The 26,303-nt window shown below is 43.8% G+C and overlaps 1 protein-coding gene across 1 annotated transcript; it reads right to left on the bottom strand.

The window, feature by feature from the left end:
* Positions 1–331: 331 nt before the first annotated feature.
* LOC137503211 (C-type lectin domain family 17, member A-like) lies at positions 332–9,596 on the bottom strand. Its single transcript, XM_068230731.1, has 2 exons — positions 9,264–9,596; positions 332–509 (listed from the first exon to the last, which is right to left on the bottom strand). The coding sequence occupies exons 1-2, from the start codon at positions 9,508–9,510 to the stop codon at positions 364–366; spliced, it is 393 nt and encodes a 130-aa protein (XP_068086832.1). The 5' UTR covers positions 9,511–9,596; the 3' UTR covers positions 332–363.
* Between the last annotated feature and the right edge of the window lie 16,707 nt (positions 9,597–26,303).

Below are 26,303 nucleotides of genomic sequence, written 5' to 3'. Positions count from 1 at the left end.
TTTTAAGGGAAAGCTGAACATAACGGGTGTGATGACCTTGCTGATTTTCAGGGAAGGTAGAACATCATGTGTCTGCTGACAATGTTGTTTTTAAAGGTTGGTAGAATATTACATTTCTGATGATCTTGTTGTTTTTAAGGGAAGGCTGAAAATTACGTTTCTAGTGACCTTGTTGTTTTAAAGGAAGGAAGAACATTATGTGTGTGAGGACCTTGTTGTTTTTAGGGAAGGTAGAACTTCACACGTTTGATGACTTCGTTGTTCTGTAAAGTTTCCCTGTAGTTAGTGTTGAAACAGGAGAAAGAACGTCACTGCTTATTTGCAAGTATCTTTTTATATAACAACACTGTACATGAGATCTGTTCACAGCGGGATCTCGCAGATGAAGGACCGGAGATGTGCACATCTGTAGTTCCACAGCGGACCTCTCCCGTTAGCAACGGCGCATTTCCTATCAGCCGTGTTATCCGGGTAACCAGGCCTCCACCAACTGCTGAGAGCAGGCTCACCTGAAACACAGGACATAAGTGTCGTACAGTAGATCCATAACACTTTATCTTTCTTCAGATTATACCAGGTATTTCCGAGGTCACTGGAACACCCCAGGCTCATTTTGGTTTTCGCCTCAGATTTACGGCCAGATGGACTTCCTGACAACACGCGCATTTCTGGATGAAAATATCAACCCAGTATAGAGCGGGATTCGAACCTCAGCCTTCAGAACCCCGAGTGGATTTGGGAGTCAGAAGAGCATCCACGTTATCCCCTGTTTGTCGTAAGAGGACACTAAAAGGTCAACCACTGACTCTCACTTGAGAACGTGGTTTGACGACCACGGGTCCTCTAGCTGAGCCTGGCATTTTCCCCACTAAATTCTTGTCAGGCTTCTCTCTCTTATCTTCCTTGCGCGACCTCTCTGGGTCAACACTTGTTCTAGTCCGACACCGACGGCCTTGGGAGTCTTTCATAATCACGACCGTCGTGGGGCTTCTCTATCTTTCCGGTACCTTCAATTTTTAGAAGTGCCGGACCGCTTCTGATTGGTGTTAATAGAGGATGGTCTCCCAGTGGTATTCCTATTAAAACAATATTCACTGATGTTCTACTTGACTGCACTGTTAAGCCACCAGTAATCTTATTCTAAAAATAATTTCTATTGATGACAACAACTTACCACGTGAGCGGTTCGTTAGACTGGTATTACATATTGCTATCATGAAGTCAACCAGGTCCGTGTAAATGAGATCGGAATATGTTCACAGATCCACGAATTGGAGCGATGTCAATTTTATCTACGCTTTTCACAGGCAGCTGAAGCACTTTGTGGAAATTTATAAAGAAGTCTTGGATGTTATCTCGTGCTCCAGTCTTCAATCCGATAACTTTGATGGTACGAAGCTGGTACTTCATATCGATACGCCGTGTGCTGCCAGTTGTACTCTATTACGTGCATTCCCACATTCTGTTCCGCTCTTCTGTATTGAATTGTATTCCCTATCGTTACGCACCGCGGTATTTCTATTCTGATTTGATGTACTTATTCTTACAATTCTATTAATAAATAGTCTGTCCCTTATAAGACACAGTCATCGCTTTCGGTATATTTTCAACATTTTCAAGTTTCGTAATGCTTATCCGTGTGTTTTGAGGTTGCGACAACATTGTTTTATTTTCCCGATACGTACGACCCCGTGGGTAGGGACCATAGAATACATCCGTGGTATTCCCTGTCAATCGTAAGAGGATAACAAAATGCGCCCAAGGAGTTCTTCATTTTGGAGCGTTACTTAGTGACCGTGGGGAAGTTAGCTGAGTCCTGGCATTACTTCCACATAATTTTGTCAGGATCCTCACTTTCATCTACCTTGGTTAACTCTCGTTCTTGTCCGACCACGGCGATATTACATTTTCGATACCTGAGGAAACTTTCATCTCCCCCTTCCCTTTCTTTAGCCGATACCTTTATCTCTCGAAGTGTCGACCCTTTTCATTCTTTTCCTCCATTAGTGGATGGCTGCCCAATTTTAGTTCCTCATAAAATACAAATACCACCATACCACCACCCAATAATTGAAAATAGTAATAAGTAACAAACGTCATGAAATTTTGACCGAGCTGCCTCAGAGACGATGAAGTCTTGTCGCTATAACGCACCACAGTAGTCCGAGTGATTGAATAGGCCAGAGAAGAAGTTGAAGTACATGCTGATGCTCCTCAAACCAAGATCAAATCCACTATGCCTGGAGCACTGTCGTCTGAAGAAGTAGTGGCACTGCCTTGTTATACATCTGTTGACCTAAAATGTCCACTTAGCAAGAATCGCGCCGTGCTGTCAGAAACTCACAACATTATAAACGACTAGTGCTGTACGACAAGTAATTGGAAATAAGAACCACACATGTTAATGTATTTATGAAACAAAAGACAGATAGTCGTTATCCCTGGAAGTACTGAACGCTGAAAGGCATAACAGTCTATAATGATAATGTATGTATATATGTTAATAGTCTTTAATACATACTATGGAGATAACATGGTTCGCATAGTGCAAATGATCCATTCACTGAGAGATAGTATTTAACACTTAACAGTTCGAGATCTTGTAATGTGTAACTGGTGCCAATGATTCCCGTTTCCTCAGTAACTTTGTGTAAGGCAACAGAAGTGCCGTTGTAGCTATGTACATCTTCACACGAGGCAATCACTTCGCAGAAATGAGCGTCTGTCTATAACTGGGGAAACATTCTCATTATTTCAATAGCGTCCTGAATGACAAACAAAATAGGGATTTAATACATAAAAGAACGGCCAAGGTATCCTCACAGCCACCGATCTGTACCACTCGGCGTGCTGGTAGCACCTGGATATCGTAACGTGCCAGGCTGTGTTCCACTGAGTAACATCAGAGATTGACGAAACTATGCCCATCCCGATCTGTCACCCGTAGTGCACATTTTATAACAGACACAAACATATCTAAAGTCAATACAAACTACTGAACCACCCAAAAGTCAGCCAAAGTGAAGCGATGAGAATCATAATTGCGATGAACGAAATACTCAAAGGCACAGTGCAAATATCACCCCAGTGGAGTGATAGTGTCAGACTGTACTTGTTGGTGGCTGCAGGGAATACAGTGATGCGAAACTTGCAAGTCGCAGACTCAAAGAGAAACGGAGATTGTAGTAGCTGCAATAAGGAAGCTGAAAAGAGAGCACAGTGAGATTCATAACAAATTCGAGCACTTTCTTTTATTATAACTGAGAAGAAACGGGAAGGAGATGGCTTCAAATATCTCAAAAAAAATTGAAAATTCAAGCGCACCAGAAAGTAGAAACTGCTTCTGTAGTGTTCTCTTGCGATTCATGCAACAGGAGGAGTATCATTTGTCACACAAACTACACGAAGAGTCCTTGTTGGGTTCATGGTATTTCGTATTCTTGCATATTCTGTGGTGGTATCCACGTATCGCCAGGCTTGTCAGTGCAGAACGCACGTCGTGGTTTCCTTTTGTCCATCCTCTATCAATCATGGCATCTGTAGAGTAGAAATTCTCTTCTACATTCGTCCGCTTGTCTCGTCGGAGGGTCAATAATTATTTTCTTCGCTGGTTGATGGCAGCATTAAGTGACATCTCAAGTCATTGAAGGAGGTTCATACGCAAGCCTTGAGGGCGCTTTCTTGCTATTCCGAGGGCTCATTTTAGGAAGCGGACTTTTACTTTTTCTATTGTCTCTAGAAATTCCCAGATCAGTTCCAAGTCGTACGTGATAATTGGTACTATTTTAGCGCTGAACAGAGTCATAGCTCTTATCGCTCTTTCCCTGATGTGGATCCTGTATGACGTTCCTGATGTCTCTAGAGTTAGTCCTAAGTACTTGTTCCTAGTACTATCTTGTCTTCGGTTGGTAACCTGCCCCTCTTCGGAAAACCATATGTATACTTTTTCCTGGTTTATGACGAATTTGTTGTTTTCAGCTCAAATGTTCAGTTTTTTAAGGCTTCTTTAAGGTCATTATCGGTCTGCGAACCTAGGACCATGTCATGAGGATACATATAGAGCGACACCGATTTCATATTTTCAATGGATTTTCTGCGTCAGATGTAGCAATGTTAAACAGGAGGGACTAACTGGGTCACCTTGAATTACTCAATTTGTTTGAAGGATTTCTTTTGATACACTTATCCCGTCGTTTATCGCTACATTGCTTTGTGATAGGAGTTTCCTATGAGTTTTACAGTTGCCTTGTCTTCTGTCATGGGGTCCATACTGTTCCTGTCCAACATGTCGAATGTGAAGACTGTACAGTATTGGCGTATGGGGTGTCTTAAGCCGCCCAGATGTCTTCTGCCTGTGAAGGTGATCGTTTCCTTCTTAATCTAAATTGATACTCTTATATTTGATGGTCAGTGAAGTTCGTTTGCCCTTCTGATATTATAATCTAGAGCAATCCCTCAGTATAAGATTCAGTTGTCGCCTAGTCCTTTCCTTTATATAATGTCTTTATTCAGGATTTCCTCCAGTCCTCGGAGATTTTTCGCTTTGTAGACATTTGCTGAACAATAAGATCCATATATTTACAAGGTCTGATTGCGATGGTCTGAAGATGTGAGTACACAATTTACATCAATAATTTGAAAAACTCAAGTACAAAACACACCAAGTAGTTTGTCAACGGAGGTTTACGAACACTTGGTCTGTGTCCACTGTGAGATGCATTCGGTACTTTTCAAAATCTGGTTTCCGTTTTGTCCTTACAAGTCAGTTCTCAGCTCACACAATTGAGAACACCTCTCCCCACATCAGGAAGGCCATCCGGCTGTGTGTCTCAGGAGGATGTGATGACCAGACAAGTGCTGTTTTATCACCAACGGAACTGATCATCGTCTATGAGTGCAAACGGTAAGAACATTCTACCAATCAGAAATGAGAAAGTCTGCGACAAAACACGGGACTGCGTTTCTGCACTTGAGACTGAGATAAATCAATATCTTGGAAGAATATGAAGTTCTGGCTCTGATGTAAATGAGACCTGGTAATCTGGCAATCTAAAAAGTTGTAGCTTGCTGCCTGTTAGAACTCTTAAAGTCTGTAACGGCTCCTCCAACATTTTCACGTGTCAAAATAAAGACATTCCCGCTCTGGCTCTGCTCAGTAATATCAATCACGGTGATAACGGTGGTACGCGTATCCTTCTAGCTAATTCACGGCGATATATATCCTGAAAGAGAGACAGCATTTACGTACGGTCGTCATCGTTCAAAACCGTTTGTTATATATAAAAATATTGTGTTCGAGACCATCTGAACGAGTAGCGAAAAGTACATTTTAGTAGTGAAAATTGAAATATGGATATTGTAAGCATGTTTCTGGGCCCTGCCTCACGAATTGCTTCAAGTGATTCGCAGAAAATAAGGAAATGTTTAGTAAGAAATCGGTAAAACACGACGTCAGCTATAAATAGAGATCGGAGTAGCTGACAGCTGCTGATGATTGGTAGTGTGTGTGAAAAAGAGAACAATAAAATATGACTACAGGCGGTACATTTAAACAGGAAGCGACACATTCTTATGCACTCGGGCTGTTTGTCTACGAGCTTTACCTGTAATACTTATCGTCGCACATGTGGGTCCTCTTCTCGCCATGAGTGTGTTGGTGATCAAGAAACACCCTGTCCCTGCTAGTTGGTAGTAACATTTATCACTACGAGAACTCCATGACGAGGAATTTTTATTAAATAGGATACGCATCACTAAATGCCATTCCTTCTTCTACGCGATGCAGGAGCATTCGCACCCGTTTCCCACGTGATCGACCGTCTCATGGTGAGAAAATTTTCGAAGGCGTTTTCGACGGCTGCTTCGTTGTTGAACCTGTTTCGTGTCCAACCATGACCCCAGGGTACTGTTGTCGTGTGAGTGACTGCAGTCACGTCCTAGTACTTGAACTATGGGCAACGACTGAGGGGACGAGTAAGTTGTACTGAGAGTCGGGAGTAGTATTGAGCACCTCGGACATATTCTGAGTCATGGTCCTCCTTGAGTCGGGAGTAATATTGGGCACCTCTGACATATTCTGAGTCATGGCCCTCCTTGAGTCGGGAGTAGTATTGGGCACCTCGGACATATTCTGAGTCATGGCCCTCCTTTAGTCGGGAGTAGTATTGGGCACCTCGGACATATTCTGAGTCATGGCCCTCCTTTGTGTCGGGAGTAGTATTGGGCACCTCGGACATATTCTGAGTCATGGCCCTCCTTTGTGTCGGGAGTAGTATTGGGCTCCTCGGACATATTCTGAGTCATGGTCCTCCTTGAGTCGGGAGTAGTATTGAGTATCTCGGACATATTCTGAGTCATGGCCCTCCTTGAGTCGGGAGTAGTATTGAGTATCTCCGACATATTCTGAGTCATGGCCCTCCTTGAGTGGGGAGTAGTATTGGGCACCTCGGACATATTCTGAGTCATGGACCTCCTTGAGTCGGGAGTAGTTTTGGGCACTTCGGACATATCCTGAGTCATGGACCTCCTTGAGTCGGGAGTAGTATTGAGCACCTCGGACATATTCTGAGTCATGGCCCTCCTTTAGTCGGGAGTAGTATTGGGCTCCTCGGACATATTCTGAGTCATGGCCCTCCTTGAGTGGGGAGTAGTATTGGGCACCTCGGGCATATTCTGAGTCATGCCCTCCTTGTGCTCAAGAGGCGAGGACTATACAATCAACCGTAGGTCGCTAACCTGTCAGAAGAGAGACTTTCACTTGGACTATGTTTAAGTAGATTAGCAGCCTGCTTCACAAAATTTACGGAGCTGAGAATATTTTAAGCAAGCATCCGGGATTAAAGGATTTCCAATTCGTTTTGACAGTGCAGGATTCTTTGGAAGCAAAGAGGTGAAAGAAAAGGTATTCGATATTAATCTATCGACCCACAGTAATGGGGAAAAATAACAAGTAAAGTAGAAATGGGCGAGTTAGGAAGAGTTAGGAAATAATGATATTTCGGTAAGCGGAGATAATGAGGAAGGGATAGGAGAAAATCAAATGCTTTTTACAAGTGTTGATAAGGGATGTGCAGTGTGTGGGTTACCGAGGGAAAACGGAAATAAATAATGTTCTGAGTTAATCTGGTGAACTCATAGTACTTCCGAGGAAATCACGGTACAGGTGGAAGGAATGTAAGAGGAAATATTTTTCTTGACGTGAACAACCGAGCTCACAGAGTAATAAGGTGAGCCTGGAAAGTTAGAAAATATCCTTCTGATTTGACGAAAGCAGTAATTGCAGCTATCTGTAAGCAAGAGGACTGCTAGAACTATCAAGGTATTTCAACGACACTGATGATGGTGATTCCTTCGTGCACCGGGCAAGGTATTCACTAGTATTTTGGAGGGAGAAACCAATAAATTTTTTATGCTATGTTGGATGAGACCAGTGTGGTTTCAGACCTCAGAGGGGTTTTCATGGTCAAAACTTCAGTATTCGTCAGATAAGTAAAAAGTGCTATGATATGAATAGAAATTTGTGTTTATGTTTCGTAGATCTAGAGAAGGCATATGACAGAGTACTTCAGGGAAGGATGTCAGCCACACTGGGAGAATATGGGGTTATGCCTAGATTAATGGGAGCAATAACACTCACTTATGTTGACATTGAAAGGTGATGGTACAACGAGTTCTTGATTCAAGGTACTTACAGGGGTGGGATATGGCTGCAATCTTCAATGTTGTTGTTCATAGTTTACAAGGATCATCTACTGGAAGGTTTAAAGCGCCAGGGATGCTGAAATGTCGTGTTAATGGCAGACAGAGCTGAAAGCCTGCAGTTTTAATTTCTTGGAACTTAAAATAGGTGTAGTGAGTACGACATTAATATTGGCACTACCAAGAATAAAGGGGCTCCCTGGCCGAGGCGGTAAAGGTGCAATCGGTTCGCCCGGAAGGACGTGGGTTCGAATCCCCGTGAGAAAGTCGTAAAATTTGGGAAATGAGATTTCCACTTTCGGAGGTGCATATGGCCCTGAGGTTCACTCATCCTACACCAAAAATGAGTACCAGGTTAATTCTTGGGGGCAAAGGCGGCCGGCCGTAGAGCTAACCACTCTACCCCATCAAGTGCCGAGGTTACGAATAGTGGAAGCCTTTACCTTCCACCACTCCCAGGGCCTTCATGGCCTGTATACAGATGTCTTTGCTTTTTTTTATTACCAAGAGTAAAGTCATGTCAGTGGGGAAGAAAGTTCCGAGAACTGAATGTCAGGTCGGAGATACAGAACTGGAACTTCTCCCAGGAAGCAAGGTGCAGCAAAATTAATGCAGTGAACTCTGGGATGAAACAGCCTGTTTTCAGGAAAACTTCGCTGTGTGGGAGTGCAAGCTCGGAGGACTCGGGATATCTCGTCCATACGTTAGTTGTAATATACGTTGAAATAATGAGAATGATGTCTGGAAACACCGGGTGGGAACAATGACAGGAAGGTACCCGGAATGAGAAGACAAATGCTAAGTTAGACATAATTTCCATGGATGAAGGGGTATTCCGGTGTTGGGGTTGCGTGAGATGAATGGAGGATGATGGGTTACCTGCGAGAATAACGGAGTCAGCCATCGAGGGTAAGAGCAGTAGAGGAGATCAGGACTCAGTTACTAATGACTTAAAGACAAGAGGTGTGGAACTAAACGAGGGCACAACATTCTATAATGATGATGTCCCTACCATGACCCCAGTGTGTCCTAATCTCTAGTTGGCATCCGTGATAAACCTGCACGTCTTGGTGCGGCACATAGCCTACTCCTGTCAAAGAACACCAAGAGGTCTGCTCAAGGATTAACGTCCCCATCCGACAGACGAATGTCCTCATACCTTCACTTCACGGGCCTTTCCCTTCATTTAGACATAACTAATATTATTCTCTTTATGTTCCAGTAACTACATTCGTATGGTTTGGGAGACGCCAACGTGCCGGAATTTTGTCCACCAGGATTTATTTTATGTGCCAGTAAATCTACCGATACGAGACTGTCGTACCACCGGACTGAGCGAGAATCGAACCTGCCAATGTGGTCTCAGAAGGCCAGCCCTCTACCGCCTGAGATTCTATGGGTAAGACTTATTCATTCTTCCCCTGATTATAGGCAATACGGTGTGGTCGTCAGCCAGTAACATCGCTAACTACAGCTAAATGTCGGCTTCTGTTGTTTAATATGACAAATGTCTTCCGTCCGACATTCGGTATTTTATGAGGAGAAGAGAGCTAGAGAGAACTCACCTCTCACAGACACCCAACGATCTTCACCTTCGGGCTTGTAAACTCCCATCCAGGGGTCCCAGTACCCCACACTCGTGTACATTGTAGGGAACACCTCGCTTCTCTCCCGTTCACTTTCCAATACCATGAGATCACCTCCGTCTCTCTTGCACTGCTCCCTGGCGTCACTCCAGCTCTTATAGTCACTGTACGTCTTATAACAGTTGAAACCTTCAAACAGTTGGTAACCTGTGGGCAGATAGAACATCACATTTAAATAGTTAGTTCACACTTTTATATTTTAGACCATCCTACGGGTGAAAATGACGATGCTTCATTATTTGTCCTTCTCTTTGATGCAAAACATAATCAGGAGACACCGTAGCGTACAGAAGAGAAGTTAATGAAGTGAAGTGAAGGACGTGAGGTACGATAGCGGAAAAGGAGAGGGTGAAACGCGGTGCCGACATGCAGCCTACTTCGGTCATAAAGCAGCAAGCAATTTGCTCATGGCTCAACTTCGCCCTCGCTCTAAATGAGCAATGTGGTGAGGTTTGTAATGAATCCAAGCTTTTGCAATCTACCAGCACCTCTCCCACCCGGCTGGCCAACATTGTGATGGTGAAAATTGTTTCGACCAACAGGCGGACCAGTGCTTCTATCTACGTGATAAACTGATTTGTGCAGTTTATATCAGGAGCTGGATCGTTCGGAGTATTTTCGAGATGATTTAGCTGTCTTGGAGATGTGAAAAATGAATAATCAACAAGATCACCGTCGTATTTCCTGTACTTGGTCATGGATACTTAAATATGTGTGGCGCGTCTGGAAATGCCCAGTTTTCTGCTGAGTAACATGGATTGGAAATTGGACATATTGGATTCTTTATGTTGCCGGATATTCCTAACGATTTCCATAACGCTTTATTCTACTGGCTACCATGTGACTTGAAACCAAGGATTCTTACACCCTCCTGCTCTTATTGTATGATGATATGAATTAGAATGTTTGCAATTATATCACCAGGGGTGACGTTCAGTCTAGCATGCATTGCCTTGGGCTGGATCCAGCTGTACAGACAAGGAATGAACGCCACGAACCTACTACGATGGCGTAGCAGGGGGAGAGGTGATACTCCCACGTGGCGCGTCCCAGGTGGCGGATATGGGCGTCCTAACCGGCTTGCCGGCGGACTTGAGGGAAATAAAATACCTCTCGCGGACCAAACACACTACCCCCTGCGGGTGGGGGACGCACATGCAGAATACACCCGCGGTATCCCCTGCCTGTCGTAAGAGGCGATATAAAGGGGCGACCTTGGCGCGGACATGGATTGCGGTTTAGTATAATGTGATGGACCTCCTGTGGATGGGAGAGGCTGAATACATCCATAGGTAATCCCTGCCTGTCGTAGAAGGCGACTTAAAGGGTCATGTGGCCATGGTCCCCTCTTTATTTATTATTATTTTTCCGAGGGTCAGATGTAGACCATTCAAAATTTTGATGTGCATGCTGCCCGGAGATGAGCCTCTTACGTGTGCGATTACGCCCAAAAGCCCGCAACTGTCCACCCAGGACCATTGCGTGGTGGGAGCGCCATGTACCTTGGCAGTAGTATCCGCCTGACAACACAGGTCCCCGCACAGCCGAATGCAAGAAGGACATATTATTATTAATTATTTTTAATTTTTTCTCCATATTTAGTGATCTGTACACGCTATGGGGTACATGCTATTGCGGGTGACTGGAGGAAGGGAGTCTTAGCGCTCATTGCCTCAGTCATCCCGTATTAGGCATCGTCCAACATCGGATCCCGGGCAGTACCTGCTATGACCAGGTGGGTATTGCCTTGGCTGCTTGGTTCGGCTACAGAGACCCCTGATCGGAGTGGGTGGCATTCGGGGAGGATGCTATCGGGCATGGCTTCCAAACGAAGTCGGCTCTCTCAAGGTGGTCCCCCACCTAAGTCTTTAACTTTTGCTTCCCTGAGAGGTTCAACTCCCTGGGAACATGCGCAGCGTGAAGGAATGGGATCCAGCTTCCCTAGGTTTCTGGTCGCTACCAGGACCGATGGGCACGATTTTAAGCTGGTGAAGTCGATCCTTTTTAGTAGGCACATCGAAGGCGTCTATGGCGAACTGGAGGAACTTAAGAAAATGCGCAACGGTAGATTGCTTCTAAAGACTCGTACAGCACTGCAAGCTGATCAGTTGCTTAAGTGCGAGCACTTTGGCGAAATCCTCGTCAAAGTGGAGGAGCATAAGTGCTTGAAGCTGGTTCGCGGAGTCATCTTTCACCGCGACCTTATTTTGAACACTGACGACGAGTTGATGGAAGACAAGAAGAACCGTGGCGTGACACACGTCCAGCGCATTACACGCAAGGTCAACGGTGAAGACGTTGCCACTGGTGCCTTCATTGTATCTTTCAAGTTGTCAGTGTTACCAGAGAAAGTCAAGGTAACAACTTATCGTTGCGATGTGAGGCCGTACATCCCGCCTCCTATGCGATGCTATCAATGCCAGCGATTCGGACATATGGTATCTGCTGTTCGAATCAGGCTGTATGTGGTACATGTGGACGAGTAGCTCACGGCGCGGAGGAGTGCACAACTCCATACAAGTGCACTAACTGCTCCGGTTTTCATTCTCCTCGGGATCGGAATTGTCCGACATACCTGAGTGAGAAGAAGATCCAGGAGATCAAGACCCTGGATGGTCTTTCCTACCAGGAAGCGCGCCGTAAGTTTAATTCTACGAATACACCTGCCCGTACACTTGACTATAGCTTGATAGCTCAGAGTCTTCCAGGTTCGTCATTTACAACCTCGACACCTGTCCAGACCGCTGCGCCCAAGGCGACTGTTGCTGCTCCCAGCAACGTCGCAAAGAGTCAAAGCTCGAGGGGGCGGGGACCACCCCACCTTCGACCAACCAGAAGTCTGTGCAGGCTGGTAGTTCCCAGCCTGCACAGCAAGGGGGGAAGACTAAGTCTTCTCCCCCTAGGAGGTCGACGAAAGTCGTGCCCCAGACGGCGGAGGCGGCATCGTCGACCAGGGCTGGGAAACCATCTCCCAGCCCGTCTAAACTCGAAAAGAAGAAGGGGAAGAAGAGCGCCCGTGCTGAGCGCTCTCGGACTTCCCCTGCGAAGGAGAAGTCATGCCCCCTCCTGAGGGGTATGAGTCTGCGCCGGGAGGTACTCCTGCTCCCAAACCGGCGCGCTCTCCTCGTAGGGGACCCCCTCGCCCCCGAAAAGCGTCGAAGTTCTGGGCGGCATCCCTGCCATCTTTTGATGACGGGATGGATGTCGCGCTGTCCTCTACATCTACGGATGTAGATGTAGATAGTGTTTAGGCTTACGAGCATTTTTTCGCTCATAACATAACACTCCTTTTATAGTCCACACTATGGCACTGTTACAGTGGAATTGTAACGGTTATGACAGGCATCTTGCTGAGTTACGTCAGCTCATTAGTGAGTACGCAGCGAGTATAGTCTGTATTCAGGAGACCAACTTCAGACCTGGTCATCATACGGTCTTGAGAAATTTCAGACTATACTCGACAGAACGGTACTATGCTCCGGTGGTGTTGGCATTTTTGTACGTTCTGATACTTACAGCGAAGAGGCTCCATTAAGAACGCCCCTCGAGGCTGTAGCTGTTCGCGTCCCGCTGCCTGTCATAACAACAGTGTGTAATGTTTATTTTCCACCAGGTCACGCTCTTAACATAACTGATGTCACTGATCTTATAGATCAGCTTCCTCCTCCCTTCCTCTTGTTGGGAGATTTTAACGCCCATCACCCCATCTGGGACTCTGAGACGCCTTGCCTCAGGGGGAGAGAGCTGGAAACATTAGTAACAAAGCTGGATTTATTTATTTTGAACACGGGGGAACCAACTCACTTTAGTGTGCGTCACGGCACATATTCTCGCATAGACGTAAGTCTATGCAGCCGAACGTTGGTTCCACTGTTTTGGTGGCATACACACGATGATCTCTGTGACAGTGACCATTTTCCCATCATTCTTACTTTGATGAACCAAAAGTCCGTCGAGGCTCCCCCTCGATGGATTTTGAAACATGCTGATTGGCCAAAGTACTCATCGTTAGCTGCCTTTAACGATGATATCAGGCAGACCGTCGGCGAGGAAATAACTTACATCACCCGAGTTATTCTTGCTGCTGCTGAGGAGTCCATTCTGTTCTACTCGGGGACTCCTCACCGAAAGCTCGTTCCTTGGTGGAACGAAGAAATAGCAGCAGCTATCAAAGAACGCCGTCGCGCTCACAAACGTTACCGTAGACAGCCTACTGCGGCCAACTTGGTAACATTCAAGAAACTCCGCGCTAAGGCGCGAGTTCTTATTCGTCAAAGTAAGAAGGCTTCATGGGAGAGATATGTGTCGTCTATGACGTCACATACTCCATCATCTCAAGTGTTAACTAAGCTTCGACGTATTTCGGGTATCCAAGGGTCATCTTCTGTACCGGGAATTTCCATTGCAGGCAATATTGTCACTGAATCCCTCCTGATTGCTGACCATCTAGCCAGTCATTTCGCAGATGTATCTGGTTCCGGGAATTACCATCCTGATTTCCTCGCTGTGAAGCGAGAGGCAGAACGTCATCACCTTAGTTTTGCCTCTCAAGCTTCAGAGGACTACAACGTGCCCTTTACGGAGTGGGAACTCCGCAGCGCCCTAGCGCTTTGCAAGGACACGTCTCCTGGACCGGACAACATCCACAACCAGATGTTGAAGCACCTTAGTGATGATAGTCTACTCTATCTCCTTCGTGTGTTCAACCGTATCTGGCTGGAGGGTGATTTTCCGTCTCATTGGCGAGAGGGCATAGTCATTCCTGTCCTCAAGCCTGACAAAGATCCTAAGTATGCAGGAAGTTACAGGCCGATTTGTCTTACCAACTGCCTGTGTAAACTATTTGAAAGGATGGTAAATCGCTGACTCATGTGGTGTCTGGAGAAACAAGGACTATTGTCCGAATACCAGTGTGGTTTTCGAGCCCCTCGATCCACCACTGACCACTTCGTCCGCCTGGAGAGCTCTATCCAGGATGCGTTTCTCCGTAAACAGCACTTGGTAGCTGTTTTCTTTGACTTAGAGAAGGCCTACGACACCGCATGGCGATATGGTATCCTTTCAGTCCTACATCAATGGAGATTCCGAGGTAACTTGCCGGTATTTATTGCGAATTTTTTGTCCCTCCGTCTATTCCGTGTCCGAGTAGGGAGGACATATTCGCAATATCACGTTCAGGAAAATGGAGTCCCACAGGGATCGGTCCTTAGTGTCACTCTGTTCGCGATTGCCATAAACGGTATTGCCGATGCTGCTGGTCCAGCAGTAATACCGTCGCTATATGTGGACGATTTTGCTCTGCACTATAGGTCGTGCAGTATGGCAGTCGCAGAGCGACAATTACAGCAAGCTATTAGGAGGGTGGAGAAGTGGACCTTAGAACATGGCTTTCGGTTTTCTGCCGCAAAGACCTCCGTTGTCCACTTTTGTCGTCAACGTACTCTTCACCCACATCCTGAGCTTTATCTAGGAAATGTCATTCTTCCAGTTGTTGACACCTACCGATTCCTTGGGCTCCTTTTTGACAGTAAATTATCGTGGGTGCCACACGTGCGGGAGCTAAAAGTGCAATGCACCAAGAGGCTCAACCTCTTGAAGATTCTTAGCTGCACTAATTGGGGAGCTGACCGCGTGGTGCTCCTGCGATTCTATCGGGCACACATTTTATCCCGGTTAGACTACGGCAGTGCAGCATATGGCTCCGCAATACCAAGCGTTCTTGCGAAGCTGAACAGTATCCACCACAGCGGGGTTATGTTGGCGACGGGAGCTTTTCGTACAAGCCCCATCGCTAGCCTGCTTGCTGAGTCTGGTGTGCCGCCTTTACATCTGAGGCGCCAGCAACTCCTACTTACGTATGCTGCAAATTTGCGACAGATGCCACTTCATCCGAGCTATCCCTGCGTGTTCAACAATGGCAACCGTTTGTTGTACGCTGCTTATCCTCGTGCGACGCGGCCGGTTGGGATACGCTTTGATAGCAGTTATGAATTATTTGACGTACCTTCGATTCCTTGCCTTGTCAGACAACCAAGTGGGGTACCTCCGTGGGTTGTACGACGACCTGAAATCATCCTGGATTTACACACTGGCCCGAAAGGAGACACGGACCCTTCGATTATCGGAGGCTCTACCTGTACGTTGTTGGATGCTATCCAGGTTCAGTCGTCGTTTACACGGATGGTTCAAGGACAGATACGAAGGTGGGCTGTGCGTTCGTTGTCGGAAATGATCGGTTTCTTTTTGCTCTCCCGGAAACCTGTAGTGTGTACACAGCGGAGCTTTATGCTATCTGTGGAGCTCTGCGGTACGCACTGTACAATGAACGCCGACACTTTCTCGTGTGTACTGACTCCTTGAGCTCGCTCCAGTCTATTGATACCTGTTTCCCTCGGCACCCTCTGGTGCAGCGGATCCAGGACCTGCTGGCCGGGTGTTCGGATGCCGGGACCAGAATCACATAGGCATAGAGGGAAACGAGTTAGCATATCAGGCTGCCAAGGAGGCAGTTACACTGCCCCCGTTGCTTTTCAGGGTTCCAGCAAGTGATATTCGCTCTCAGCTGAGACATCTGGTTATGTCTCATTGGGAGATGGAGTGGCAGGCCATCCCACTTCCCAATAAGCTGAGAGCGATAAAAGGAACAACGAAGGTATGGAGGACTTCCCTTCGGGCTTCGCGGAGGGAAGCCGTGGTATTATGTCGCCTTCGGATCGGCCACGGTATCTTGACGCACTCCCATCTACTGAAAGGAGAACCCCCTCCGGTGTGTACCTGCGGCGACCATCTTACCGTGGTACACATCCTTACGGAGTGTGTGGACCTGGTCGATCTGCGCCGTAGTCTTAACCTTCCGAGTACAATCTCCCTTATCTTGCGAGATGACGAGCAGTCAGCAGACCTCGTCATCCGCTTTATGAGGGATAGCGGTCTGTTTTATCGTGTGTGATAATGTCCTTTGTCCTAGTGTTGTTTATGTCAGTTGCGCTTTTATCACATTGACTTCATTTTAGTTTGTGTTGCGCGTAAATTATGTGTTAATATCTGTACTACTGGGCAATGCCTTATTCCTTCGTTTTCCTGTATTTTCTCTTATTTTAATAGAACATAAGGCATTGCGTATTAGATCCACTGAATGTTTTAATCTCACCCTCATTTTTCTTCATCACCATTCTTTTTTAACTCTAGTCAGTGGATACTTTTTAATTTTTTAACTTCATGTCTCATGTCATTCATTTCGTTCCATTAGGGGCCGATGACCTTCGATGTTAGGCCCCTTAAAACAACAAGCATCATCATCATCTAAGGAATGAACGTGAAATCAGATAAATGCTCCGTAATAAGAAAACCTTTTACTTGTAATGATTGAGAGGTAAACACGCTTCCTTCTGTAAGCTTTAGCTCGTGTAATATCAACGTTCATGCTCCTTCTTCCACTAAAAATTTACACTATGTTAGCAGTAGCACGATCATTTACGCCATAAGGTCATTTATGGACCTTCACTAGATTTCTCAAATGAGCTTCGGAAGGCAAAGTGGCGGTACGTGGTGATGATTAAGCGGTGCCGAAAACCACTGGGAGATTTTGCTTTAAAAGAAGAGAATCTAAGACAATGCATTCCATTCTTATCATTCAGATGAAATTTGTTTTACATTGTATAGAATATAATTTTCTTTTCTTGTTGATTTATGTTCAGATTCGGGATTTTATGGAGACATCTGTCCGCGTGGATTGCCCCTTCTCTGGAGAGTTACGTTTCCTAACTGTCCTCGGGAGAAATTTCATTGATCTCCGTAAACTACTTTACTTTTATTAAGAAGTAATGCTGAAAATTAATATCACAAATGAAAAAATTATGAGTCAGCTTTGTGCCCTTTCCTCGGACAGCCTTCTCCCACTGATCTCTTTAGAGGATCTAAAGAAATGACTACCTGAAGATGATCGGTTATGTGTACGAAATAGGTGGACATGTTACGGCACTGTCTTCAAGCGCAGTAAGACACAACGCAAGTCGCAATATGTATTAATGACTTCCTCTTGAATTTAGTTGCATTCCCCCTGTTTTGTTGCCACCTCCAATTGCTTACTATTAATAACTTTGGAGCCACCTAAATCTACATTAATCATTCATTAGAGGGGACTTTCTCCATCGTACAATGTTTAGTCAAAGCTAGATCAGCCTACAACTGTAACTGCAACGTTTCTACTACGTAGGCAATAGAACCACTAGAATGTGGTCCACATTGCATTTCACAAGTCTGAACGACATATTACTAACTTCATCAATTGTACAACTTTTGGTTAAATTACCCGCGACATTATTTTGAAATATTTTAAAAGTTAAATCTCAGCGATTGGCAACACTGCATTTATGAGGATTTCTACCTCATTTCGCCTTGATTAGTCACAAAATGCAGCTTTTTAGTGTTGGCCTGCGAGGACCATGTTATACATTAGTGTAGAATAAACGAGCACTTACACAAAACAGGAGCACACATGACAGTCAGTAAAACTGAGAACATCAGCACTGATCAACGGCATTCACGCATTGGAAGAACCGTCGTTCTCAGGTCGAATCATAATAATACTGTTAAAGAGAACAAAGGCCAAGTCATATCGTCTTAGAATGCCCTAAACCCGCACATATTGTGCCACTCATCGGAACCGCATCCTCAGTTGTACGAAATAAAGTATCAGGGTTCTGTGATAGGGTAAATGTGACTTTAGGGTCCTCACAAAGGATAATTCTCTTTAGGGAGATGTAAACAGTTATACGCGTAACGTTATGTTCACTGAAAAATGAGATGTAAGAGAAGTTGTAGCAATTACAAGTTTCGTTCCATTCGTTCACATACGAATTAAGTCAGAAAATGAAATTCTGAGAAAAACACGATCAAAGTTTTAGAATATCTGCCAAACGAACACGCATATATACCGGCTATTATTTTGAAGTTATATCACTGGTATAATTTATTCTTTCCTAGGGTTAGTAGGTGTTTACTTTAACTCGAAATGTTGTTTATTTAGTACATATGTTTAATCACAAAAGACACGTCTTAAGTCGTTATTCCATGAACATATTTCAAACCTATGTTCCGAGTTAATGTGTGTTTGATCTAACTCTTAACTGCATATTTTATCTAAAAGATGTTGAAATCTTAACAAAATACACTTCTGCAGTAGGACATTCACATTTACTTCCTTTTTCAGTGCTTGAAATAACGAACCACTAAAATCGATTTTTATACATTATAGAGAAATTGGCTGGTAAATGATACATCATACAAATTCAGTGTTCACTAAAAATTTGTTTCATTTCCTCCACTGTCACTTACATATTCCTATAAGTCATTAAAATCATCTACAACTTTCCTCAGCCACTCTAACTTGTCAGGAGTCATAAACTTGAGCAGGGACAAAATGTCACTCTTTTTACCAACTTCAGTCCAGGAGGCAACACTTTAAGTTTAAATACTCTTTACGTTCAATAAGAGTTATTTTATTTGAGAAAACGTTAGACGGCTGTGATTATCGGCCATTGTAAGTTTCACATGATAAACAGCTGAATGACACCTGCAAGGAACATCATGGTTGGCCATGACAAAGGGCCATGTTCTCCAGAGTAACAACTTAAACACCATATTGGAATACTTGCCTCTAGTTCCATCTAGGATCGTCGGGGATAATCTAATTTTTGTGGATATGAAAACAGACATCGGGGATTCGCAATTCATAGTGGGTGGACTAACAACTTACAAAGGATAATAGTGGAAGTGATTGTTAGTTGCAGTCCTGTGAGATTCTATGTCCATATCTCATCGCGGAGACGTTACAGGAGGAACAAAGCAGTCATTTTAATTTTTTGATAGCGCAGCAAAAGGGAGACGTCATTAACAACGGGTTTCGTTATTTTTCAGTCACAGTGTTTTTACTGTACCGTAGTTCACATTCTGTCCGGGTTAAGCTCCGTAGTGTAGCGTTAACGCATTTACTTGCAATTCAAGTGTGCCTATGCTTTGAGAAATGTAATGTTGGCAGGACTGCGGATATCTAGTTAAATATGGTCACCTCCATTAGGAGTGCTTCTGGAAAGAACTGCAAGGACACGAGTTCCCATTACTTACCATAAGCATAATCATTCTGTCACTTTCTCCGGGAGAAATTATCATTTCAACACCGTAATAATTATGTGAACTGAGCCGTAAATTATTGGAGAGGACTTGTATTCAATTGCAATCTGCTGTTCGAGTGCTAGTAAATAAATACATGGAGTTAGCAGCTCCCTTACATCATCTAGAAGCTGAGGAGAGAGACGAGCATACATCCAGAGTTCAGCGGGGCTATTTGCTAGGTTGTGGATATATTGCATTTAACTTGGAAACTGAAAGTAAGGAAGTATGGATCCCTGGTGGTTCAAGTGGAGTAGTTTCTGGAGTGCTTTCCTCCCATACAACACGACAGAAACTCAGATAACGTCACCCGAGGAAAGTGCCATAAACGTGTAAAGGTACTAAATGTACACACACAGATATTTGTCTCGTGCAAAACCGAGGAGCCACGGAATCACGATACAAATAGATGCACTGTGGCAAATTACGGCACTGTCGCAATTGTTTACACCTGCCAAAACACTTAAATTCCACAAGCTTAAACTCACGCGTGTTACTCGTATGGCATCTTTCGCCTGAATTGCAAAATAAAAGCATGAAAATGAGACATATAATGCTTACTTGCCATTCTACAAACATATTTTCATAGTATGGGAAAGCAATAATATAGGTCCATAAATAAAATACACTCACTGTCCGAAACATGGGGTACCATACAATGGAACTTGACAAGAAGAGCAGATGACCTTCTTGCGCTTTTCAAGCAACTTGTGCTGCAGTGTCGGCATCGTCGTTTTGAGCTGATTTCCTGTGGCATAGGTTTCCCTACATACTGCAATCGAACTTCGTCTGGAACTCCCACTATTCCACATTTACTTCTTTGGATCTGCTGAGGCCCTCTACGTTTACGGGATGAGTCCCCATCAATCAACTGTCGAGCTATGCGAATGCGAAAACCAAGTTGATCAGCTTGCTTGTGATTTAGTTTCCGGAGTGTTGGCTAAATCAGATAGGAAGTAAATCAACCTGTGCCTCGCCTTCCGACTTGATAACTTTCCTTCAGTTGATCGAATCGGTCACCAAAATTCATATCCATCCATTCATTCTTCGTCCTCACGTTTTGAATTGTGATCAGTGGATGTTTTTGGGCTTTTAATTTGTCATTTCATTTCGTCTCATTTCATCGGGGGCCGATGACCTAGATATTAGGCCCCTTTAAACAACAAGCATCATCATCAGAATGCTACATTCCGGGCCACTGATTCACCCACAGAAACGGCATCTTCCATAGGAAGATTTAGTTGCTCGAGATTTGCGGAATCAAAATTTCTCTCTTCATCTGAAAGTTCAAAAGAAGGGGCAGGTGTTGTTGCACTGGACGTAGCAGATATATCAGGCACTTCTAGCTCTTCCGCTGCACCCTCATTAGCCTCGGCTTCCGAATCCCCTTCATCCTCAGGCGGTCCATGTAATATTTCATTTATGTCATTCTCAATCAAAAACTGTAGAACGAAAGGTATGTATTAGAGGTATGTATTGAAAGTATGAAAAAATTGCGGATGCATATAACACTACACATACGATTACAATATACCTTTCTTTGCTAGTTGCTTTACGTCGCACCGACACAGATACTTCTTAAGGCGACGATGGGGCAGGAAAGGGCTAGGAGTGGGAAGGAAGCGGCCGTGGCCTTAATTAAGGTACAACCCAAGCATTTGCCTGGTGTGAAAACGGAAAACCACGGAAAACTATTTTCAGGGCTGCCGACAGTGGGGTTCGAACCTACTATCTCCCGAATACTGGATACTGGCCGCACTTAAGCGACTGCAACTATCGAGCTCGGTTACAATATTTTAGGGAGCACAGTTCACCTACGTTGTTTCCCACAGACAGTCGTAATGGTGTGTATTTATGTATGATATGTGAAAATGCAGATTAATGAATTTGTAAATATCTGTTATAAATATTATGAATGATTCTCACACGTGAACAATACTGAAATAGTATTAGCTTCACAAAATCTGTTAATAAGTACTACAAAGTAAGAGATTATGAGGGTCCTGTATTTTTTATAAGTACATTTAGACATTTTCCTACATAAATATTCATTCAGAAATAAGACACTATAGTAATAAAACAACACCCAAGAAATGTGCACGATGTGGTCTGGTAAACACCGATCTCATGACACCTACAGTTCATTGGGTAAAATACATCCCACTAAGTGAAACGCATATTACAGTTTACATTTCGTGGTAAAATCCAAAAATTACACACCACAATATTCAGAATTAATCACACCTTCATAATATACACAATAGGCCTACCTTCGGCATCTTGCCGCACCATATGAGTAAATTCAGACATTGGACCAAAACACATCAAGCTGTCTGCCATTACCGTGCAGACTACACTTCCACTGTTGTCACAGGTCCATACATGTGTACAGTGTTAGACTGATCATTCTTCGTGCAGTTCTTCATAATTCCGCCAGAGTGCAGCACTATCCTTAAGTGGGTCAGATAAATCCCAATGGATTTCTAAGCATTTGAATTTAGTGGGACCTATACATCCCACCAAGCCAACGGGTTAAAACACTGGATTATATAGGATTTTTCTTTCAAACTCTTCAGAATTGAATGAGGAATAATATTTTGTGTGAATCTAGAAAAGTACTTATTTTAGTGGTGGTGTTTAATTAACATTTACAATTGCTTTTTGAGTGGGGCATGCGTGGTATCTGGATAACATTACCGTCGGTTGGTCACCAAGGAGGTCATGATTTAAATTCCAAGGAATGCATGTTAATATTTGCAATGAAAAGTGGTTTTCTCAAGAAAGAAGAATTTTCACAGCTTATGGAACAAGATGTGTTATGCTTTCTGCAATTAACTTGTAAAATCTTGGTTGTTCTGTGACATGAGATTATGCAAGTTTGTGCTAATCTTAGTTAATTTTGTATTTTAGTGATATGTCATCAGTAGAATTTTTCTCCCGTTTCTTTTATATGTCTCAAATTAATGGTAATAAAGATGAACTGAAGGAGTGTTATTGTCTAAAAGACAAACTGTATGAGGCATTCTCCTTTCTCAGTCCTAGCCAAACCCTCTTTGCTTTTCTGTGATTTTCCATACTTCTGGACTGATATCGTTGGTGATCAACACGATCATGTTCCTTTAGAGGAATGTGTCCCTTGCGGCGTGTTGTGTTGAAATGGTCTTAATATTGCTAATATGTTCTGGGGATGCCACAAATGTCTACCTTCTCATGAAACAGCTGTTACTCTCCAGCATGAACTAAAACTCTTGATATTCCAAATGCTGAATCCAGTCACCAATGGCACATGTGAGGCCTGTACCTTGGCAAACTCCAAGTGAAACCTTTAGGAAATGCAAACTTCCGATAACTCACCTGCCCTTCTGGCCCTATTCATCGAAGACCAATAGCTTTCTAATCTCTACAGGGGAATGCACCGTCACAAGCCAACAAAAGTGAAGATTGTCAAACGGTGAACGCAGGTCAGTGCTCACCCAGCTCTTGTGGGAGACGTTTCCGTTAAGCCAGTATTCAATAGCTCTAGTTCCGCGCTTTGTTGCTGCGCACTACGGAAGGGGAAACAAGAGGGCTTCTCTCATGAATCGCAAGAACTTCTCAATGCTTTTCTCACAAAAGCATGCCTTATTAGACTCTCGAAAATAAGCACCCTTCTTACATCAGTTACGTGACACACCGAGAACAACAGGCTTTGACATCCTGCCCAAAGGGACAATAGGTTGTGTCATGAACAGAAGTTTGGCCTTCTGTTCACAGGAAATGATACACGAACAAGCTATAAGTAAGTTTGCGACATCACACTCAACCCACGAGCAAAAATCAGTCGCTTTATTTAAGCCTAATCATTTGACTGGCGTGAATTTCCATACAGTACTCAGAGTGCATAACATCATGTAAAATAGTGTTCCACTATTACACAGTCCAAGAACCCATTAGGAGGGTTAGGAATGATCTGTTTAATTTTTGTGTTCATTCTTTAAGACCATCTAAACTAAGTTCTTTTTTATGTCATTCCTTTCTGTAAACAAGCAGCTGTGTTCATATAAACCTAAATAAAAGGTCAAAAGAAATATTCGAAGTGTTCCAAGGCAGATCAACTAAAAATTCAGTCATTTTAAATAATCCAAATACTGCACTTTGAACAAGAAATTCTAACGCCAGCATTTTGTTGTAATTCGCAAAGGCGCTCAAGAGAATGCGGCGCTATTCACTTTCTCTCGAGATGCTTTGAGATTCTTCAGATTTTGCCCATTTCTCTCGAGTAAGGGAAATTCCCATCCCTACTGTGCACAGCTTAGCAATACTGAGGCATGTGCTAGCAGGAATGGTGCCTAATTAGCTGTGCTGTCGGCTTTTGTACGCCGAGTGTTGAACTGTCTTGTGAATGATTTTTGCTGATGCCGTTGATTGAATATATTGCATTCTAAATTGAATTGAAATAATAAATAAAATGGTTTAACCTATTCAATAACATTAAATAAGAAATGTAGTGTTACATTCTTATTTGATTAAAAGCGGTACCGGCTTCGACCACCAATCTGGGTCATCATCAACCGATTAAAAATACAAACACAATGCAAAAGGAAACAAGAAATTAAAGGATAAATCTTTCAAAAGCAGTTGAAGAGGCATTATAAGACAATAAGGATTAGCACTGTGCGATTTTAAATCATAAAATCCAGAAGAAGTTGAAGATCAGTCACTTGTATGAAGCACGGCGCAAACCCTGAAGAGTGGCACAACACACGCAATGTCCGGCACTGTGCCTCAAAATGTTGACGAGAAGAGGTGAACAATGCAGGCTGGTTGACTGAACTGCTGAATAAGGTGGACCCAGAATCATTTCCTTTCAAGGTTGCTGTATTACAAAACGAGGTAAGTATTGCATTCAATAGGCTTTAAATTTAAGAAGATGAAAGAAACTATATTGTGCTTAAGGGGCTGGTGAACCTGAGAGCAGAGAATGAATAGATCTGTCCTATATTTTATGAAACTTGTTTCCGTCCATCATATACTGTAATGGAGTTTCGGACAGCGTCTTTGGACAGCGCAGGTCAGAAAGAGATCATATGCAGGTAGTGAAGAAAGGTTTGGACTATGCATATTGAAATAAAAAACTAAATGAAGGTCTATAACTTCATCACATGTCAGATGTGTCATAGTGTTGTACTACACCCATCAGATTAATGAAGTACCTTCAACATCTGGCAGGAAATACAAATTAAAAGAACTGGCTAATGGCAGATTGGAGCACTGTTAAGCACTTAATATCTACCCGTTACTCAAGGATAAAGAGCGCATCACCGCGTTACAAGTGAGGAATGGATAGCTTGAAGAACTCCTCATACTTGATGGTAGTGACAGTTCTAGAGTACTACTATACTGCATTGAGATCACATCTGAACAGGATAGTCATTACTTCATATGGTAAGATAGAATCTCCTTTTCTTTAAGTGTATTTGTACAGTAAATTGCCGGCTTTGGCTGTTGCGCTTCACTATATCGGTAACGGCATCCCCTCTTATACTTGCCCTGCTGCCACACCAGCTGATGGAACTGGCACTTACATTGATCTCTTGGCTTCAAGGGTATTCCTTTAACTGCCCGACACTCGGCGTAGGGTTGCGGGCAGCATGGTATATTCCATTACCATTACCTGTGCGTATGAAATAGTTAAGAAATTTTAAATATTCTTCTATCGCTTTTTCCCACACCTGTGGGGTCGCGGATGCGAACGATGTCGCACATGTGAACCTGGCCCTGTTTGACGGCCGGATGCCCTTCCTGACGCCAACCCTATATGGAGGGATGTAATCACTATTGCGTGTTTTCTGTGGTGGTTGGTAGTATAGTATATTATATGAAGATGAAAGTGTTGGGACAAACACCCACTCTCCCGGCCAGAAGCATTAATCAGACGCTATTAAAATCCCCGGCCGGGAACCGAACCTGGGACCCTCTGCACCGAAGGCCTTAACGCTGACCATTCAGCCAAAGAGTCGGACTTAGAAATTTTAAATATTATGATATGAAAATGAATTAAATATATGATTAGGCCTCAAAAGAAGATTAATATTACAAGAAATAGATTGATAACTAAAATATATGTATACCAGACAAAGACAATGTTGCAGGAATAATTATAGCATTAAAATACACAGACCTATAATAACAAAATTACGGTTAAAATCTTCTTGTCATAATGTGATGACGGGACGAGTTCGCCGTGCGGTTAGGGGTGCGCGTCTGTGAGCTTGCATCCGGGAGATAGTGGGTTCAAATCCCACTGTCGGCAGCCCTGAAAATGGTTTTCCGTGGTTTCCCATTTTCACACCAGGCAAATGCTGGGGCCACGGCCGCTTCCTTCCAACTCCTAGGCCTATCCTATCCCATCGTCGCCATAAGACCTATCAGTGTCGGTGCGAAAAGAGCCACTAGCACATAATATGATGTCTGTAAGTGACCTTAGGACCTGAGGTAAAGAAGTACGGTAAATGTCTGATGTAGAACAAGCACTGGCTTGAAGGAAGCAGGCAAGCAAGTAAACAAAGGAGTCCTTTTAAGGTGGTTATCACATAATCTGTTTAATTTTATTTGGCTGAATATGGCCGTCCGCCTCTGTGGTGTAGGGGTTAGTGTGATTAGCCGCCACCCCCGGAGGCCCGGGTTCGATTCCCGGCTCTGCCACTGAATTTGAAAAGTGGAACGGGGTCCACTCAGCCTCGGGAGGCCAACTGAGTACAGGTGTGTTTGATTCCCACCTCAGCCATCCTGCAAGTGGTTTTCCGTGGT

This window comes from Anabrus simplex, chromosome X (genome assembly GCF_040414725.1).
Source record: "Anabrus simplex isolate iqAnaSimp1 chromosome X, ASM4041472v1, whole genome shotgun sequence".
NCBI classification, from domain to species: domain Eukaryota; kingdom Metazoa; phylum Arthropoda; class Insecta; order Orthoptera; family Tettigoniidae; genus Anabrus; species Anabrus simplex.
This window is presented reverse-complemented; position numbering and strand designations above follow the sequence as displayed.

Coding starts and splice junctions, on each gene's coding strand:
- LOC137503211 (XM_068230731.1), bottom strand. CDS start 9,510: ATGTTCTATCTGCCCACAGGTTACCAACTGTTTGAAGGTTTCAACTGT. Junction 510..9,263: donor TCGTTGGGTGTCTGTGAGAG/GTGAGTTCTCTC, acceptor CCTGTGTTTCAG/GTGAGCCTGCTCTCAGCAGT.